This window comes from Oncorhynchus tshawytscha, linkage group LG11 (genome assembly GCF_018296145.1).
Source record: "Oncorhynchus tshawytscha isolate Ot180627B linkage group LG11, Otsh_v2.0, whole genome shotgun sequence".
NCBI lineage: Eukaryota > Metazoa > Chordata > Actinopteri > Salmoniformes > Salmonidae > Oncorhynchus > Oncorhynchus tshawytscha.
Genome location: NC_056439.1, coordinates 31,970,699 through 31,991,431, shown reverse-complemented (window position 1 = coordinate 31,991,431; position 20,733 = coordinate 31,970,699). Strand labels below are relative to the sequence as shown.

The 20,733-nt window shown below is 47.8% G+C and overlaps 1 protein-coding gene across 5 annotated transcripts in view; it reads right to left on the bottom strand.

The window, feature by feature from the left end:
• LOC112261753 (transmembrane protein 260) overlaps window positions 1-20,733 on the bottom strand; it is a 51,204-nt gene that overhangs the window by 14,026 nt on the left and 16,445 nt on the right. For 3 of the 5 annotated variants that reach the window (XR_006084559.1, XR_002955200.2, XR_006084560.1), the window contains exons 7-19: window positions 12,605-12,782; window positions 12,209-12,322; window positions 11,909-12,088; window positions 11,748-11,788; window positions 10,564-10,650; window positions 9,264-9,372; window positions 8,954-9,126; window positions 8,067-8,238; window positions 7,719-7,858; window positions 5,059-5,235; window positions 2,855-2,908; window positions 2,470-2,554; window positions 947-2,373 (exon numbers count right to left, since the gene is read on the bottom strand). Coding sequence is in view for 2 of the 5 variants with exons in the window: in XM_024437349.2 (XP_024293117.1) it covers window positions 2,119-2,373; window positions 2,470-2,554; window positions 2,855-2,908; window positions 5,059-5,235; window positions 7,719-7,858; window positions 8,067-8,238; window positions 8,954-9,126; window positions 9,264-9,372; window positions 10,564-10,650; window positions 11,748-11,788; window positions 11,909-12,088; window positions 12,209-12,322; window positions 12,605-12,782 (1,765 nt within the window). In the remaining 3 variants the exon portion in view is untranslated. Of the gene's footprint in view, window positions 1-355; window positions 2,374-2,469; window positions 2,555-2,854; window positions 2,909-5,058; window positions 5,236-7,718; window positions 7,859-8,066; window positions 8,239-8,953; window positions 9,127-9,263; window positions 9,373-10,563; window positions 10,651-11,747; window positions 11,789-11,908; window positions 12,089-12,208; window positions 12,323-12,604; window positions 12,783-20,733 lie in introns of those variants that run through there. The other 2 variants (XM_024437349.2, XM_024437350.2) reach the window with 1 other exon arrangement.

The window sequence follows — 20,733 nt, the reverse complement described above, 5'->3', positions numbered from 1 at the left end:
ACGAGGACAGAGGGGTATTAGAGAGGGAGGGAGACAGAAACGAGGACAGAGGGGTGTTAGAGAGGGAGGGAGACAGAAACGAGGACAGAGGGGTGTTAGAGAGGGAGGGAGACAGAAACGAGGACAGAGGGGTGTTAGAGAGGGAGGGAGACAGAAACGAGGACAGAGGGGTGTTAGAGAGGGAGGGAGACAGAAACGAGGACAGAGGGGTGTTAGAGAGGGAGGGAGACAGAAACAAGGACAGAGGGAATAAAGCAGAACCGAGGATGTGAGATGAGAAAAGGTTAACGACACAGAAAGGTGGCAGAGGGAGAAAAACACAAAAAATATAATGGCAGATTTAAACAGCTTCAAATAGGTCTTTGGTGATTTTTTTGCATCTCCTTTTAATACTGATTTGTATATATTTGTATAAATCAGTAAATATACTTACACCAGAAATAAAATGTCTCATAGAAAAAAATTACTAACACAGTAGAAACAGTAAAGTAAAGCTCTGAGAATGTTCTAAAGTGGAATAGAGTATTTAGAGTATTAGAGTATTTTAATCTTTGGAGAACAGAAAAATATTTTTTTTTGAGAGAGAGAGATGTACCATCTGTCCTAGGCCCGTTCTCATCAGCCAGCGCCGTGGACAGAGCAGAGGGCAGGTTGTTTTCTGAGAGGACCCGGAGCAGCACTTCTAGTGCTCTGCCCTCTCTGTCCATGCCATTAAAAGTACAATGAGAGCAGATGACAGGACAGGACACAGGAGTGGCTGTGGACCAGGTCTCATAGAAATCAGTGGCGCCCAAATATTAAACACACCAGCCCCAAAAGAGTGAAATGGCATGTTCACAGACTGAGAATTTTTACGGTAAATTAGGTAGAAAGTCTATGCGAGAACAGAGGGGAGAAGGAATGAAAGGGAAAGTAGTTAAAGATGTAATTAAGTGTACTGAATCACCATGTCTCTCAGACCAGCCTCAAGTGACTGAGTCCATCTATCCAGGAGTGTGGGTCGTGCTGCTGAGGTCCTTTGCATGTCTGGATGCAACGTCTCTGAGTGTCTGCGTGACTGTGGTTGTGACTCGATGTCTGCGTGACGGAATGTCTCTCTGGAAATGAAAGCGCTCCACTGCTCGGTGTGTGTGCGTGTGTTTTTCCTCTCTGCGTATCACTGGAGGGGCACACACACACACACACACACACACCTCTAAAAGGGTCCCTGGCATTGTAACATTTCATATTTAATTTAAATCTATGAGGGATTACAGCTCTGTCGTCAAAGGGAGAAAAAAAAGCTAATTGAATCCATTCGTTTTTAAAGGACCAACTCAGATGGATGGATAGTCGGTGGGCAGGGGTGGCGACTGGGAGCCAGGGTCACGCTAAGAGACCAGAGCCCAGGACAGCGTGGCAATGCACGAATCTGTCACAGATTAAGAGCCTGCTCTAATCCCCCATTTCTGTACCCAAATTGGGTTTCCCTCAATCTCAGCCCTGCCACCTAATGGGAGAAAAAGATAACTAAATCAGCAGGTGGCCACGGCCACATAATCATAACGTTAAAAGCTGTTTGAGAGAAAGAGATGCAGAGAGAGAGAGACAAAAAAATGAGACAGGGAAATAGTAAATACAAGTGTGTATGTGTGGGAGACTTGAACAGCTTGATTGGGTTCAATCCAGGCTGCAAAAGTCATGTGATATCCCCAGTGGAAAACATTGCTGCAGTGTGAGGTGCAGCCTGGTTCCTGTTTGTCTGGACAACCCCACCTCATCACAGAGAACCCCATCACCAGTACTACCTCCATATTAGGTCCCATGTTGTAGCCAATTCTTTGACAAGGGATGTTTTTCCTGCCTTACTTCATCACAGAATTTTCCAGGGCATCATACATACATTTGTCCATGATGACTGCCGGTAGAGCCCAGTCTACTCTCCACTGTACTGGGCGTGTTCAACCCCTGAGAAAACCCTTCATCCCAACCACCAGAGAAGTTAGAGCACCAGACGCAGCCTGTAGGTCAGTCAACATCCCCTGGCTGCCACACTCATTGAGAGGACCTCTCCTCCTCAGTTTCCATGGTGTCCTGCAGTACTTCCTGTATGCCTGCTCTATCTGACACTCCCCTCCCTCACGGGGTGTGTTTCTGCCGGAGCCTGGTCCTCTCCTGCAGCAGGTGGGAGACGGCGGTGTGGATGGCGGGGGCCTGGGAGTCCGTGGGCTCCTTGTCCAGGTACAGGCTGAAGTGCTGGATGCTGCAGGTCAGCAGGCTGTCAGGGCTGTGGCCCTGCTTCCCTGAACGCAGGAGCCTCTCGCTGGCCAGGGCCAGATTTTTATCCCAGTTGGGAGGGTAGTCTGTATGGCTCTCCACGATCTCCTTATACAGCTGTCAATCACAAAGAACACAACTTGTACACAATAACTATAATCTATTGGTTTATGCTCATACTCCTATATGTTTACTATGGGAGGACTGACTCACAGTGTAGGAGAGCTCAAACAGGCGAGCTTTCCCCTCTCCCTGGATCCTCTCAGCCAGGTCAAACAGAAAGAAAGCCGTCTTCATCCTGAAACAAAGAGGATACATCACAGGCTCAGAGCTAAGTGCTGGATGGATGGATGAACCGTAGAGATCTATCTGCAGAGATGCACTAGCAGAATAGAGTGATTTATGTAGATGCTAGCTACACAACAGCATTTCATGTAGAATAGCTGGTGCTCTACCACACCAGACTGGGTTATGTAGATGTTTAAGCTAGCAGACAAGGGTGATCTGTCATAGAGGCTCTATCTGTAAACTATACATATACAGTGACCGTAACAGAGAAGAAGGAGTCAGTGTCTTCAGTGTTAACTCTTTACTGTACCTGGCCTGCCACATCTCCTCATTAGCCACCCTCTCCCAGGACCCTGGGTGGAAACTGGAACCGGACACAAAAACAGCTCTTAATCTCAACACCTCTGGGGCTTTTCTTATGCATCATTCCTTCCACACTATCATATTAATTCTGTATCATTATTGGTTTTAATATATACTGAACAAAAATATAAACGCAACATGCAATAATTTCAAAGATTCATATAAGTAAAATCGGTTAATTCAAATAAATTATTTAGGCCCTAATCTATGGATTTCACATGACTGGGAATACAGATATGCACCTGTTGGTCACAGCTACCTTAAAAAAAGGGTAGTTGCCTGGTAATGTTAATGGTAATCCTCTTCAATGGCTGTGCAAAGTTGATGGATATTGGCGGGAACTGGAACACGCTGTCGTACACGACAATCCAGAGCATCCCAAACATGCTCAATGGGTGACATGTCTGGTGAGTGCGCAGGCCACATTTTCAGCTTCCAGGAATTGTAAACAGATCCTTGCGACATGGGGCCGTGCATTAGCCTATCATACTGAAACACTTGGTGATGGCGGCAGATGAATGGCACAACAATGGGCCTCAGGATCTTGTCACGGTATCTCTGTGCATTCAAATTGCCATCGATAAAATGCAATTCTGTTCGTTGTCCGTGGCTTATGCCTGCCCATACCATAACCCCACCGCCACCATGGGGCACTCTGTTCACAACGTTGATATCAGCAAACCTCTTGCCCACACGACGCCAAAAACGTGGTCTGCGGTTATGAGGCCGGTTGGACGTAATGACAAATTCTTTAAAACAACGTTGGAGGCGGCTTATGGTAGAGAAATTAACATTCAATTCTCTGGAAACAGCTCTGGTGGATATTCCTGCAGTCAGCATGCCAATTGCACGCTCCCTCAAAAAACTTGAGACATCTGTGGCATTGTGTTGTGTGACAAAACTGCACATTTTAGAGCGGCCTTTTATTGTCCACAGCACAAGGTGCACCTGTGTGATGATCATGCTTTTTAATCAGCTTCTTGATATGTCACACCTGTCAGGTGGAAGAATTATCTTGGCAAAGGATAAATGCTCACTCACAGGGATGTAAACAGATTTGTGCACAAAATTTGAGAGAAATAAGCTTTTGGTGCGTATGCAAAATTTCTGGGATCTTCTATCTCAGCTCATAAAACATGGGACCAACACTTTAGATGTTGCATTTATATTTATGTTCAGTGTATATTGTTCAACCAAATATGCAGGTTTAGGTTTTCACAAACCTAATGTGAATATAGACAGTACTGTCAAAACATCAGACGGCAGAGCAACACCACCAACACATTAGACATGGAATAACCCACATATCCTTTTCCATTTGGTTGTGTATAAACACTTGACCTCTTCTTCTTCAAAATAATATTTTAACAGGGTTCTGAGCTAATATTTGGCTTGTGGGCATCGACGGACACGCTTGTGAGGGCGAGGGAAATAACGTCACAGTATTCAGCCATGATTATCGCAGTGAATGAGGGGCTGCTGGCAACGGCAACAGAATATGGAGCTTTGACTAATTCCACTTTTGACACACTTATTGACAAAACGCAATAAGAAACTCATTATGTTTCATCTTCAGTCTCATTTCAAATAGCTGAAGGCCTAATGTCTTGCTTTGGTATAATGCAGAAAGAGCTTCTGGATCAGAGCACGGAAAACAGAGGAAACCTTGCTGTAGGAACGTTGGTTCTCTGCCAGTATTGTGAAAGACCACATAGAGAAGGAATAGTCAACACCAAAGAGTATCTATGGACATAAGATTCCTCAATGGATTCCTAACTAGCATGTTTGTCATGGTAGAAACAAACATACAGTAAGTGTACAGAAATTATATGGCATAGGCCTCCAGCAGGGGTATCAAACTAATTCCATGGAGGGCCTAGCGTCTGCTGGTCTCTGCCTTTCAATTAAGACCTAGACAACCAGGTGAGAGGAGTTCCTTATTAATCAGTGACCTTAATTCATCAATCAAGTCCAAGGGAGGATGAAAACTCACAGACTCAGCCCTCTGTGGAATGAGTTTGATATCTGGTCTACAGTATGACCATTTCCAAGGCGACTAGCAGAATCCCATAGACTCCTCATGGAGTGTAGGCTTCTCCCCCCCACCCCTCCAGTGGGCCCTCTGGGTTTTGTGTGTAATGTACTGCGTACCTGTTGTGTGGCTCGGTCCAGTTATAGATGTAGCGGGTGCGACGGGCCCACTCCTCTGGGTGGAAGTGCTCCTGGGCAGGCACCAGGTGGTCACACACGCCTAGGGGCCAGCGAGAGAAGCTCCTCTCCCAGCTGGGGTCCCCGTTAGGCAGCCCGATGCAGGCCAACACGGCCCCCCTGCAGACACACACAATCAGGCAGGCACCGTGCTTCTGAAGTGGGCAAGGCTGGAAAACCCTGAAGGGACCTAACCCTAGCTATCCATCTCCCCTCGAACACTTCTCACTCTCCCCTCAAACACTTCTCACTCTCCCCTCAAACACTTCTCACTCTCCCCTCAAACACTTCTCACTCTCCCCTCAAACACTTCTCACTCTCCCCTCAAACACTTCTCACTCTCCCCTCAAACACTTCTCACTCTCCCCTCAAACACTTCTCCTCTCCCCTCAAACACTTCTCACTCTCCCCTCAAACACTTCTCACTCTCCCCTCAAACACTACTCACTCTCCCCACAAACACTACCCACTCTCCCCACAAACACTACCCACTCTCCCCACAAACACTACCCACTCTCCCCACAAACACTACTCACTCTCCCCTCAAACACTACCCACTCTCCCCACAAACACTACTCACTCTCCCCTCAAACACTACTCACTCTCCCCACAAACACTACCCACTCTCCCCACAAACACTACCCACTCTCCCCACAAACACTACCCACTCTCCCCACAAACACTACCCACTCTCCCCTCAAACACTACCCACTCTCCCCACAAACACTACCCACTCTCCCCACAAACACTACCCACTCTCCCCACAAACACTACCCACTCTCAACCCAGGTGGCTGCTAATAGAACTGAATAGGCATACATGGGAAGCACATACAGTACCAGTCAAACGTTTGGACACACCTACTCATTCAAGGGTTTTTCTTTATTTTTATTGTGCTCTTCAGTAAGGCCATTCTATTGCCAATGTTTGTCTATGGAGTTTGCATGTCTGTGTGCTTGATTCTATACACTTGTCAGCAACGGGTGTGGCTGAAATAGCCAAATTGACTAATTCTTCAAAGTAGCCACCCATTGCCTTGATGACAGCTTTGCACACTCTTGGCATTCTCTTAGCCAGCTTCTTGAGGTAGTCACCTGGAATGCATTTCAATGAACAGGTGTGCCTTGTTAAAAGTTAATTTGTGGAAATTCTTTCCTTCTTAATGCGTTTGAGCCAATCATTTGTGTTGTGACAAGGTACGGGTGGTATACAGAAGAGAGCCCCTATTTGGTAAAAGACCAAGTCCATATTATGGCAAGAACAGCTCAAATAAGCAAAGAGAAATGACAGTCCACCATTACTTTAAGACATGAAGGTTAGTCAATCTGGAACATTTCAAGAACTTTGAAAGTTTACTCAAGTGCAGTCGCAAAAACCATCAAGCGCTATGATGAAACTGGCTCTCATGAGGACCACCACAGGAAAGGAAGACCCAGAGTTACCTCTGCTGCAGAGGATAAGTTCATTAGAGTTACCAGCCTCAGAAATTGCAGCCCAAATAACCGTGAAGCATGGAGGAGGTGGTGTGATGGTGCTTTGCTGGTGACACTGTTGGTGATTCACTTAGAATTCAAGGCACACTTAACCAGCATGGCTACCACAGCATTCTGCACCGATACGCCATCCTATCTGGTTTGTGCTTAGTGGGACTATCATTTGTTTTTCAACAGGACAATGACCCAACACACCTCTAGGCTGTATAAGGGCTATTTGACCAAGAAGGACAGTGACGGAGTGCTGCATCAGATGACCTGGCCTCCACGATTACCTGACCTCAACCCAATTGAGATGTTTCGGGATGAGTTGGACCGCAGAGTGAAGGAAAAGACGCTAACAAGTGCTCAGCATATGTGGCAACTCCTTCAAGACTGTTGGAAAAGTCTTGAGGTGAATCTGGTTGAGAGAATGCCAAGCTGGTTGAGAGAGTGTGCAAAGCTGTCATCAAGGCAAAGGGTGGCTACTTTGAAAATATATTTTGATTTGTTTAACACTTTTTTGGTTAGTACATGATTCCATATGTGTTATTTCATAGTTTTGATGTCTTCACTATTATTATACAAAGGAGAAAATAGTACAAATAAAGAAAAACCCTTGAATGAGTAGGGTGTCCAAACTCTTGACTGGTACTGTATGCCTCCAGTCTTACCCAACAAATACACAGACGAGTATGTGCACATACACCATTCAGCTCTCTCCCATTCCTACTGCTCTGCTCCACTCTCCTCTCCAGTGCTGTGCCCTACAGGGTTGATCCCACTGGTCAGTGTTGCCCCCCTTAGAGACGTTCATGTTGGCCAAGCAAACACTGCCCCCTGGTGGGCTTGGCATTTTAAGGACTCTTAAAATGACTGTCCAACCCATTTGATCTATGTTTCCCCAGACTACTATAGTCAGATGGAAACAGTAGTCACACAGTAAATCATATCTACTCATTATGTATTCAGTATTTCTCTGCAGTCTTTCCCACATATGGCTGAAGCATTGTTACTCTTGAGGCAGCAGTTATAAGTCTTATTTCCTCAATGCACTGATCAGTGTATCAACCACTCAGTGCTCCCATTCAACCTCACCAGTTCTCTCAACTCACTCACTCTCTCACTCACTGTGTGTTGTGAGAGAGGAACTGCTCCAGACTGAAGGTGTCCTTCTCCTCAGTGTGGACCGGGTCCCACCAGAGCCCAGGGAAATGAACCCCAGGGTGATGCTGGCCCAGCTTGGCCACGTACCAGCTGTACGTCATCATCTGGAGGGGGAGAGAGTAGTAATGAATAGGACCCTTACTGAGATCCTCATCATCGCAACTCTATTGTCTAACTTGTATGGCCTGTCTTCAGTATCAGGTTCCGATTCATTTCCAATTCTATTATAATATAGCTCTAATTATAATATATACAAAAGCTAGGCATGGTGTCCTGGGCCTAAATAAACCCAATATAAGGCTCAGTACTAACCTCCTGGTCAACGAGGTGTACGTCAGGCCGGACCCCCTGGCAGTAGTGGAGGTAGCGCAGGGAGTTCCCTGGGAGGTCTCCCCGGGTCAGGATGATAGAGTCTGGAGGAACAGAGGCCAGAAGCTCCCTGCCGAACTGCTCCACAACACTGTTAATGCTCTGATCACACTCCCTGGGAGGGATGCAACACAAACCTTTACAAGTCAACGGGAGCTAACATATTTTCTCTCACCACACTGACACTTAACAAGTGTACGTTTGTGTACACAGCAGCGAGGTTGTGTTTGTAGGTCTTCACTTCTGAGGATTGTGTGTGTGCATTCATGTACTGTATGCATGCTTTCAAGTTGCTCTGTGGTAAGTTGTCACAGACCCAGCTCTGCCTATCTAATCGTGGGTAGACAGGTGCAATGGGTCTGACAGTGTAGGCCAGGCTCTCCTCCTGATCAAAGCAGCTGTGTGATAGCGGCCTCAGCCTGCCAGGCAGAGCGCAGCGCCATGCTGGTGTAATCTGCTGCCTCTCATGGCTAACATCTCACACTCAGCATTCACAGTGAAATCTATGTGCTAACCGTGTCTCTCTTTAGCCCCCACCATGGGGTGAGGAGAGACGGGAGAATAAAATACCTGCCATGTGGAGTGCAGGCTCCAGTTTGAAGTACAGAGAGAACTACTGGGTTAGCTCAGGTGAGACTAGTGTGGAGGGAGTTTTGGGAGTAAAATACTCAACACGTTGTGTGCGACCCCCTACCTATAAGACAACATGCATTTTCTAGTTTGTGCGGCAAACCTTGAAAACAGTTGGTGGTGAAGATACTACAGTGTTATAGCCCCACACACAGGATGTGCCATCAAGCCTAAGTCAGTTGACAGGTTATGATGCTTACCGATGGTTGGAGTGCACCATGTGTGCCAGGACACCTACGGTGAAGAGCCAGCCTCCGGCCCTCCACAGACCCCCATGGCCTAGCCTCCTCTCCAGGCCTGTGTGTGTCCAACTCAGGCCCAGCCCAGCCAGCACACACACCACAGCATCGCTCTGAAGCCAGAACCGCTCCACCTGCAGAGACCAAACACACAACACAGCCTTTTACCTGGGTCAGAGGAGACTGTGGCATCCCAACTCAGGCCCATCCAGTAGCGTCCCTGCCCGTTTTCCCTGCCTGCCCTAACTAAGCCCCATGGCCCATCACTCACCACTCCCAGCAGTAGGGGTCTGCTGATGTCCAGGTTGGCTCTCCAGGCAAAGAACAGGGAGTAGAGTAGTAGCATGGCCGTCAGTAGCCAGGGCACAACAAGGCGTCTCCTGGAGAAGAAGGACAGGCATCGCCATGAGAGAACTGGCCTTACACAGACATATACACAGAAATACCATATATATTACTTTCTCAATATCACATTTATTTTCAACCTCCCAACAAATACATGAAAATAGATCCAGTGCAATTCACTCCCAAATTCATCAAGGTACAGGAGAGATAACATCACACCGCCTGTAGACAGACTCACTATTACAGCTAACACGTTCTGTAGCCCACAGCATGATTGCTTTCCTAATGCTGGGTCTGGAGGACAGTGTGTGAGTCACTGTGTGACAGGCCAACCACTCTGCCTCACATCACCATTACAGCACAGAGGATGGTTGTAAATGGTTTTATAAACGAACGAAAAAACACTATCCCCTAGTAGTAATCAAAACACAATTATGTGAATGGAAATGAGAATTGGAAAAAATAGCATATTTATTGTGTTGTATTTCAGGAAACTTGACTTTCCATGGAATATCAATGGAATGACCCACGTATGTGTGCGTGTGTGTGCAGGCATTCACGTACATACATGCTTGTGTGTCTGTGTGTAAAGCCAAGTGTATCAAAGTGCCCCCCAGGAGAGGCAGGGGGCAGGGGGAAGGCAAGGCAGGAAAGGGGGTAGGGGGAGGCAGGAAAGGCAGGGGGTAGGGGGAGGCAGAGGGTGGGTAGGGGGAGGCAGAGGGTGGGTAGGGGGTGGTAGGAGGTGGGTAGGGGGTGATTAGGGGGAGGCAGAGGGTGGGTAGGGGGTGGCAGGAGGTGGGTAGGGGGTGATTAGGGGGAGGCAGAGGGTGGGTAGGGGGTGGCAGGAGTTGGGTAGGGAGTGATTAGGGGGAGGCAGGGGGTGAGTAGGGGGTGGGTAGGAGGAGGCAGAAGGTGGGTAGGGAAGAGGCAGAGGGTGGGTAAGGGATGGGTAGGGGGAGGGGGAGGCAGAGGGTGGGTAGGGGGTGGGTAGGGGGTGGAAGAGGGTGGGTAAGGGGTGGGTAGGTGTGAGGCAGGGGGTGGGTAGGGTGAGGCAGAGGGTGGGTAGGGCAAGGCAAGGCAGGGAATGGATAGGGTGAGGCAGAGGGTGGGTAGGATGAGGCAGGGAATGGATAGGGGTAGGTAGGTGGTGGGAAGGGATTCAAATTCACATCTCAAATGCTAATAATTGCCCTGAGGCAAGGTTCGTCTGCCAGGTGTTTCCTTACCTGTCCCAGGAGATGAGGAACATGCCCAGTCCAGCCAGGAACAGCACAGGGAGGGACAGGTCAGCCATACAGTGGTCCAGCTGAGCCCTGACACACACACACACACACACACACACACAAAACCTCTGATGACCGCATCCCTCTAACCTCCATCAAACTGAAGGACACCAATTACTGAATGTCCTCTCATTTCCTCCTCATCAGATTGGAATACACCAGTAACTGTGCCCCCCCCCCGATCAAACATACTAACTCTGTTGACTGTATGCACCCCCAGTCCCCACCCTTCCATTCCCATTCGAGCGACAGACACCAATGAATGTGTCCTCCACTCAACCCCTGTCAGAGTGCCTGTCAGTCACAGAGACACTTTCCCAGAGCATCTTCTTTAATACCCATCTCTATTTGATGGCTTATTGGGTCTCTATCAGGGAGAGAGAGAGTGTGTGTGTGTGTGTGTGTGTGTGTGTGTGTGTGTGTGTGTGTATATGTGTGTGAGACTGTGTCAGCTTGTCTAGCGGAGTTTACATCCCCGATGTGACATGCTTGTCATGCTTGCCTCTCTCCCTTGTCTTGAAGGTGTGCTTGTCCATCAACCAGCAGGGGTGATGGAAGGGGCGGGGGCCAGACGGGGGGCTGGTGGTGGGGGTCTTAAGACGCATACTCCCCACCCGTCGTCAGCCATAGACAATTACAGAAGTTGGATGACGGAGGGGGGAGATGGAGGGGGTTGTTGGAGGAAAACAAATCTCTGCGCTATATTGCAGTGTCTGTCATCACAGCTTGTCACGCTTAAACACCAGAGCAGAGTGATCATTTCAAACTGCTGGAGAAACAGAACACAGGGATTTGGCCCTCTAAGCAGGTTCAGTTCTGCTTTGATGGGAGAGAGGGAAGAACAAAAGAGAGAGAGAGGAGAGAGACGGGCTCCTCCAGTGCTGGCGATGGATGGGCTGCCTCCTTCAGAACAGAACTGATGGGTTTTTGTGTGATGTTTAAACCTGTCTGTCTCGAGCCAAAACCATGAGAAAACCCACTCTGTCACTTCTACAGATCACATTATCCAATGAATGACCTTCAAATGCACAACATTTAAAAGCAAGACACCAGAACAATTCATGCTATAGCAATGACTTCATCTGTAAAATGTGAATGAATATTCTAATAAAGATGGGCATACTCACTTTAGCATCATGGTGAGGTTCCCGGTACCTTCTGTCTTGGCCTAGGGTCACATATTAAAGAAACAACCACATCAATCACCTCTACACGTCCCACACTAGAGTTTGTGGTCAAGCTCAAAGATAATGTATGTTGGTACAGGTAAATGTATAGAAGTATGTACCAGGCTGAAGGTGCCATATTCAGTCCTCAGTAGGTGAGTAAAGAGGCCTGAGAGGGAAGTCTGGTCTCCCCAGCTCCAGCGAGCTGTGTTCAGGTAGGAGGAGATAGGCAGGTAGACGTAGGGCAGTAGACCCCCCAGGAAACACAGTCCCAGAGACATCAGCCCCCAGACAGACAGCTCCTGACACAATCACACAATAAAGATCTATTCAGCATCCTTACAGATGGGCCAGTTCTTCTACCTGGTTGTGTTATGTCTCTATGGCCACTCAGATGGAGAAGAGCCTTTCGTTAAACTTACTCTGTGAGAGTAGAGTTGGAGCAGGACCCAGGGAATGATGACCACCACGTACAACACCAGAGTGTGCTGGTTACACAGACCCAGGCCACAGCACAGCGCCCCCCAATGGGAAACCTGACAACAACAAGAGGAGACTTAATTCCTCATATTATATAGAGCATTTCTGTCATTGAAAGAAATATACAAATCAAATGACGAAACATGAAATCTGTAAATTCACAAAATATTTCTATAGGTTGTACAGTATAGTTTCCTGAGACAGACAGTTGTGATATCACCAGTTGTGATATCACCACGGAACAGTCTATCTGGTCTGGGAGATGTGGCTGATATGCATGTTCTGTCCCGTGTGAGGGTGGAAGCTGTGGAGGGAGTGTGTGCCGAGGGCTGGGTCACCTTCCTCCTCTGGGGGGCACTGTCAGCACAGTGGAAGCTGGTAGTCAGGGAGAAGAGGAGCCCAACAAAGAGGTTGTTGAGGGAGAAGACCTCAGCCACCACCGACCACTGCCAGCTGAGCCTGGACACAGCAAACACCCCCCCAGCCAGCACCGCACCCGGCCCTGGGCCTGCCAGTCTAGAGTAGAAGGAGAGGGTGAGGCACGGGGGTTAACACACAAATTTAACTGCTCAAGAAATCATAGAATTTCTTTCTGTTTTTAATTGTAGAGTAACTGTCCAATCATAGGTATGAGTAGCTCCGGGCAATGTGGGCATGAGTAATTATCCCAAAGCTAGATCTGAAAATCATATTTTGGATTGACGTATATGATTGCTCAAAAAATCATTGGCAAATTTTTGTTAATTATGGAGTACTTGTCATTGCAATAAATCTTAGATTTGCATAGCAATAGGTACTATCTAAAATCTAGGCCATTCCCATACCTATCCTTCAACCTTCCTCTCCAGCAGCACCAGAGCAACCTGACATAAATAACCACTATGGGAGATATGGTCCTTTACTTCAATAATGTGGGCACAAAAGTTTCCCCCTGCTTCCTCTCCTGCCTCCATCTCTTTAGTGGTAACTGAAGCAAAGTTGGGATAATCCGTCAAATACTAAGACCCACCACTTACTAGAAAGAGAGACAGAGGGAGAGGAAGAGGGACAACAAATGATGAGGAGGAGAAGAAGGGGAAGAAAAGAAAAAGAGTATAGAGATGTGTGGGGGGGTGAGAGTACGAGGAAAAAGTTGAGGGGGAGAAAGAGGAAGAAAAAAAGCAGCCTAGTCCCCGGCACGCTGGCTCTGAAATATGAGCGGGCTCCACAATTAAGGAAGTCAGGCAGTATGGCCCTTTCCGCCATTGTGTGGAGTGGCTTAGAGTCCTCATCAGCCTATCAGCTAACTGACAGGCAGAGAGCTGCTCTATTCAGCACGGCAGATACAAGCTGCAGGCCAAACGGCTGCCAGGTCCCTTATGACCCCACAATCCCTTGCCGGTGACAGCTTCAAGCTCCATAGCAAATTAGGCGCTCTCACATTACAATCGCAGAAGACAGATTCCATTAACGGTATCTGAAATTGAGTAGAGAGCAGGCCCGTTATCAGACCTGACTCATAAGCACCGCCATTAATCACAAGGCATGATACCATTTATACATTTCCAGCTCGCTGCCTGCCGCTGTGATAGTCAGCCACAAAAGGCCTGATGAGACTTAGGCTAGGGGAACAATGGAGCTTTCTGAGGAAAGCGCGGTAAATCAAGAAAAAAGAGACGGAGAGGAGAGTAAAAAATACCTCTCCTATCCTACAGTCTTTTCGCTCTGTGTTCTATGTGATGCAGGGCTGTAGTGGGGGGTGTTGAAGGGGTGTCTGGGTGTGGGTTCAGTCTTAGTAAGAGATAGCAGCGTCTTTCTCACTGCACCGATCCAGGAATTAGTTGTAACTTGAAGGGTAGGAGGAAGGGGTGGGGGCAGATGGGGACATTTGTTGAGGGGCAGGGACTCCCCGCACCCTCAATTCTACCCCCCTGCGTGGCAATTAACCCCAGCCCACACGCTTAGCAGGGGGGCTGGTTTTGAGGTAGAGCAAGGTGCTGCGCAGTAGTGGGGGTCCCTGGAAGTAATGGGGATATTACACCGGGCTTGCTTTGGCTTCTACAGACCTGCCTGACAAGCACACTCCCGCATACACACAATCACACTCCTGTCCCCTGGCCCTTTATTCCTTCTGAGAGACTGACACATCTCTCTCCTAGGGCCTGTCAGTGTGTGACAACCCAGTGATGTGTGTACTCTCAGGTTTAAATGACCTGTCTGTCTGCAGAGGACCACCTGGGTTCCCAGTCAGTCTTTTAGCCTCTCCTTGGCTCACTCTCTGGGCTAAGTCTGGGGCTGGCTGCTCCCGTGGTAGAGAGATGAAGAGGAAGGGACTCTGACTCAATTGTGGCCATGTTTCCTGTTATCAAAGCTCAGTGTTTTGCAGGATGCTGCTGTGTTGTAATGTTGTGGCTCACTGACAATAGCTGTCTGGTTGAGACATGGCATGAGAATAATATGTTGTCAAGCGAGTGTATTTTACCCTGAACTGATCTAGTGTGCCAGAATGTCTCAGTCTCATCACTGGGGTAATTTACAGGATGACAAAGGAATTCTAAACAGAAATGCTGTACAGAAATGCTATGTATTTCATGATGATATTGGGAGATCATTGCCCTGCTAAAGAAACATACAAACCATTTAAGAGGAAAGAATCCTGGAAATTTGAACAATAATCATCAAGCTCTTACTGAAGTAAAATACATCGACCAAAATCGTACAACAATTCACTCTCTAAATGAGAAATATCCTAAATAGAGTATAAACCGTAGGTCAGTAAGCAGAAGAAGAAAAAATACATTCAAGATAAACACAAACACTCCATGTCCACAATCCATGTCCTCAAACCAACACAGATATAGTTCCCAGTGTCGTCTACAGGGACAGACAGTAGGACACACATAGCTTGCCACTGTCACTTTGAAGAGTCAAAGCAAAACCTGCCTCATTTACCACCTCAGTTCCTAAACATGGGCCAGAGGCTTGCCAGCACTGCACTGAAACCCAGCACCAAACGCCTGCCTGCCTTGCGCTTGTCTGGGCTGGCCTCAATAACGCAACACAAAGGGCCACCAGCAGCCTGTCTGTAGTGAATGTGTAGGGAATGAGGCAACACAAAGGGCCACCAGCAGCCTGTCTGTAGTGAATGTGTAGGGAATGAGGCAAAACAAAGGGCCACCAGCAGCCTGTCTGTAGTGAATGTGTAGGGAATGAGGCAAAACAAAGGGCCACCAGCAACCTGTCTGTAGTGAATGTGTAGGGAATGAGGCAACACAAAGGGCCACCCGCAGCCTGTCTGTAGTGAATGTGTAGGGAATGAGGCAACACAAAGGGCCCACCAGCAGCCTGTCTGTAGTGAATGTGTAGGGAATGAGGCAAGACAAAGGGCCACCAGCAGCCTGTCTGTAGTGAATGTGTAGGGAATGAGGCAACACAAAGGGCCACCAGCAGCCTGTCTGTAGTGAATGTGTAGGGAATGAGGCAACACAAAGGGCCACCAGCAGTCTGTCTGTAGTGAATGTGTAGGGAATGAGGCAAAACAAAGGGCCACCAGCAGCCTGTCTGTAGTGAATGTGTAAGGAATGAGGCAAAACAAAGGGCCCACCAGCAGCCTGTCTGTAGTGAATGTGTAGGGAATGAGGCAACACAAAGGGCCACCCGCAGCCTGTCTGTAGTGAATGTGTAGGGAATGAGGCAACACAAAGGGCCACCAGCAGCCTGTCTGTAGTGAATGTGTAGGGAATGAGGCAACACAAAGGGTCACCAGCAGCCTGTCTGTAGTGAATGTGTAGGGAATGAGGCAACACAAAGGGTCACCAGCAGCCTGTCTGTAGTGAATGTGTAGGGAATGAGGCAACACAAAGGGCCACCAGCAGCCTGTCTGTAGTGAATGAGGCAACACAAAGGGCCACCCGCAGCCTGTCTGTAGTGAATGTGTAGGGAATGAGGCAACACAAAGGGCCACCAGCAGCCTGTCTGTAGTGAATGTGTAGGGAATGAGGCAACACAAAGGGCCACCAGCAGCCTGTCTGTAGTGGATGTGTAGGGAATGAGGCAACACAAAGGGCCACCAGCAGCCTATCTGTAGTGAACGTGTAGGGAATGAGGCAACACAAAGCGCCAGACCAGGGGATGGACTGTCACATATAATGCCACAGCCGTGCCATCGCAGATCAGCCCTCCACTGTTCTCTCACTCTGTGAGTGGCGCTTTGGGAGAGACATGGCAGGAAAAGAACCACACATTCCTGAAGAGGCTAGGATGAAGCCCATGAAGTGGTGTCCTGGCCTGGTCTGGTGTGACAGAGGGTTCCAGCTGGCCTTGGCTCAGTAACACTGGCACCCCAGGGTTTAGATGTGGCCAGGACAGGACAGTGGGCTGAACACTGAGGATCTTTAGATAATATGACAGTGTTTCTGGTTAAGTGCTCTGTTGCATCACATTTGGGAAGCAGACATGCAACTCTGTTTTTGGGCCAAGCTAAGTAATAGAGGTAACAATTTAACTATCTACTATAAAGCATATATTACACAGGTCTAAGTAGATCATACACATGATATTATGGGTGCTACATATATCATTATAAAAATGTTATGAATTTATTCATAATACCTAGCCTTCCAGCAGCTAGCAAACAAACCTTCCTAAATGTGCACACATTCCAGTTTAAATTCCCCAATCAGGCAGAAGCAGCAACCACAGCAGCAGATAGGAGAGAAGAGGAGTGGTAAATCAGGACCAGAGAGTGGAGCGTGCCTCAGTCACCCCTCCTCCAGGAGAGCACCTGCCCTCCCCCAATGCTCCCGAGTACATGCAAAATTAATCACCACAATCCCGCTCAAACAATGCAGCCACTGACATGACAATTTCTCCCAGAATGCCATCTTAATCTCCAGCCCAACACACAAAAATTACACAAAACAGAAAAAAAACAAATTACAGAAATCCGGTGCTTATGTGATTCACAGAAAGCCATTTTTATGCTGCTGCTGCGGCTATTTCAACAAAGTCATTAGGCAGCCACCACTGATATATAAATGTTACTCTATAGATTCCATTAACTAATTCTGGCTGAATTGTAATTGCCGAGTCTGATCCGTCGACTAGCCTGGTGTCTTATTAAGACTGCCTGTGGTGGGTGAGGGATGTACAATTTACGTCCGAGGCAGACACAATCTCAGGGCCACAGGCGAGAGGAATATTAAACTGGTACTTTGTTATGCTGTCTATCTACCCCCCTCATACCCCCCTCTATCCCCATCCCACTGCCAGTAATGAGGAAATAACATCTTCATTAAACATCTGTTTAACTGTATTACAGGATGAATCCTAGGGGGAACCATTGGTCATGCTGAGGATGGGGGGTGAGAGGAGCAGGAGGCCTCATGTCCCAGGAGACAGTAGGATATCATACAGACAGGGCAAAGGTCCAAACATAGGAGCTTTTAAACAATACCAATACAACTACCCCCTTCAATCTATGGTTGAGAGAAGTATGGCTCTGAACACTAAGTGCCTTGATGTAGATTCTACCTGACCACAACAGATGTGAAAGGGAGGGGCTGCCTTGCCACCAGCAGGGGGGTAGCGGATGGAGAAAGGGGGATGCTCAGCTGTTTCCCCCACCCCATTCATCCCTATAAAACTACACACACACACACACACACACACACACACACACACACACACACACACACACACACACACACACACACACACACACACACACACACTGATCCAGTAATGACCTCGCCACACATGTCCTTCCAGCAGCCCCAGCCCAGTGGAAAAACAAGCCACCTGAGTGAGCAGCAGCGGGGGGTAGGGAGGGGGAGCACCATCAGGGCCATATGGTGGAGGCCCTATAAGGAGCCTGGGCCACAGCACTGGGCACTAGGCATGGTCTGGCACACCGCCCGCCCTGCGGTCCACTGACGTATCAGCTGGTCCACACAGGCCCGCTCTTGGCAGGTGAGTGTCTCGCCGGTGTGCCTTTGGGATGGGGGAGGGAGGGGACGGGGCACATTTGGTGCGCCTCACGAATCCTGTTGTTATGTAATCGTACGATCACACGACGTGTCAAAAGTGCTGATTGTTGGATGTTGGTGGGGACAGTGTTTTTGTTGTTTTAGCGTTCCACTGGCTGTGTCAGTGTACTCCGTCTCCGTCTCTGGTCTCAGGATTACTATAGGAACGGCGTGAGAGAGATTCCTCTCAGGTAGCACAGATTCAGAGGAGCTTTAGTAGATAAACTGTGAAATGAGGGAGCACCAAATACTGAGCTCTTTGGATTATCCTCTTTCACAGGGTACACACGTTCTTATAGTCCTCCTGAGACTGTATAGAGGACTTTTGTAGGACTGATAGGGTCATATTTTATTCCTAGGAAGTTTCAAGTGCAATCGTACCCCTGCACATCCACTCGGTACTGGTACCCCGTGTATATAGCCAAGTTATCGTTACTCATTGTGTATTTATTTATTCCTTGTGTTATTGTTTTTCTATTTTTCTCTCTGCATTGTGGGAAGGGCCCGTAACTATGCATTTCACTGTTAGTCTACACCAGTTGTTTACGAAGCATGTGACAAAAAAACATTTGATTTACTAATTATTATCATTATGGCCCCCGTCCTTAAAGGCTTGTTTAGTCCTGGTGTGATAACATAGGAGGCGGGCCATTTGTTCATCAAACCATGTGATCAAGCCAAGTGTGCTGTAATTGGCAAATCAAAGGGAAGCTAAAGTGCTACATTTTACACTTACGCAACTGGCAGTTTAGGGAGAAATGGCTTCCAAGTCTATCAATTTACATTCCACCACATTAAAAAACAGCAATCTGTCCGACTAATTTAAATTGATACATCAAAGGCTTGCTATGTTGGGAATATTACAGACCAATTTCAAGGTCTTTTGCAATTGACTGTTTTGGAGGAACTGCCTTCAAGTCCATGAAAAAATAAAAGTGGATATCATGTAATAACTTCAATGCAATAATTCCCTACGCATTTGAAACTGTGACTATTCCTCTGGTGCAACCACTTGCATAACCACTCTCAAAATACTGCTGTGATACAAACAAAAGTTATATGGAGATTGGATACCAACCAGGGGAAATGCCAATCACAGACATAGAATAGGTATTACTATAGTTCAGCTTAGTGAGATTAGCTCAAATGTTCCTGAGAGGGCTGAGCAGGGAGGGAGTGCAGACTGGTCAGTCTTGGCATTTAGTCTGAGGGCCAGGTCTGGCCGGAGGGACCCCCACAGCGGCGTGGCATGTCATCTCTGCCACCCTACCGGGCACGGGCGAAGCACCCAATGCCCCCAGCGACCATTCCGGAAACCATCTACCCCCCTTGCCCCCTCAAGCCCTATCAGTACCATACCAAGTCTGCCAGCTGAACTTCAGCCACAGCCTCAACCCAAATCATGCTCCAGACAGATAATGACTAAAACCTTTATGCTTATTTTTCAAATTGAAAAGCGTAAATTATACATTCATACTTAAAAGCTTAGAGGGTATGACTGGGTGCTCTGGCTGAAGTCCTCAGTGCCCATCAGCCCATTAGGGGGGTCCTCATAATGACTTTTCACTTAGTTTAATTATAATCCAAAATTTGATCTAAATCCTTAGAGATTACAAACAGGGCAGAACTTTCCATGTGTTGTGGTCCAAATATCTTCAGACTGCATGCATAGATGCTGTCTCCAAAATCCCAGTATGTTAGTGGCTAGCCAGAGCTTAGTGAAATGATGCGATTGATCGTTTATGAAACAAATTCCAAAACGCAGTTGAGTCCAAATCGGAGACAGAGACCGAGAGAATGAGATCCACAGAGCAACAAACCACATAGGGAACAGTTAGAGAGTAGTTGTTCCTGTTCCCTCTGTGGTTTGTTGCTCTGTGGATCTCATTCTCTCGGTCTCTGTCTCCGATTTGGACTCAACTGCGTTTTGGAATTTGTTTCATAAACGATCAATCGCATCATTTCACTAAGCTCTGGCTAGCCACTAACATACTGGGACTTTTGGAGTGAGTGAGAGTGGAAAGAAATAATAAGAATGTTCCTCTCCTCTGCCCTCTCTTGGGAGGCCAGCCGGTTTCAGGTTATGAGTCACCTCTGAAGAGAGGAGGAGAGGCAGGACAGGGGCTGAGAGTGAGGCTGAAGTCAGTCAGTCCGGGCTGAGGGCCAGTCCACATGGAGAGAGCACTTCCTCCCCAGCCCCTGTCCTGCACCAGCAGGGCTGACCCTGTACCCTGACCCCCTTCAGCCCACCTGCCACCCAGACACCACCGGCCAAGCACACAGGAAATGGACCCAGCTCACTGCAGCCCACATGGGAGCAGTGACACTCCCTTTACCAGCCCTGTATCACCTGCTTTCTCTGGCCCAAAACAGCTTGCTGGTTCTGTATCTGTGCTACAAATGGCACAGTTTTTAACATACGCCACAATTCATTTGTTGGAATGGTAAATCTAACACGGTGC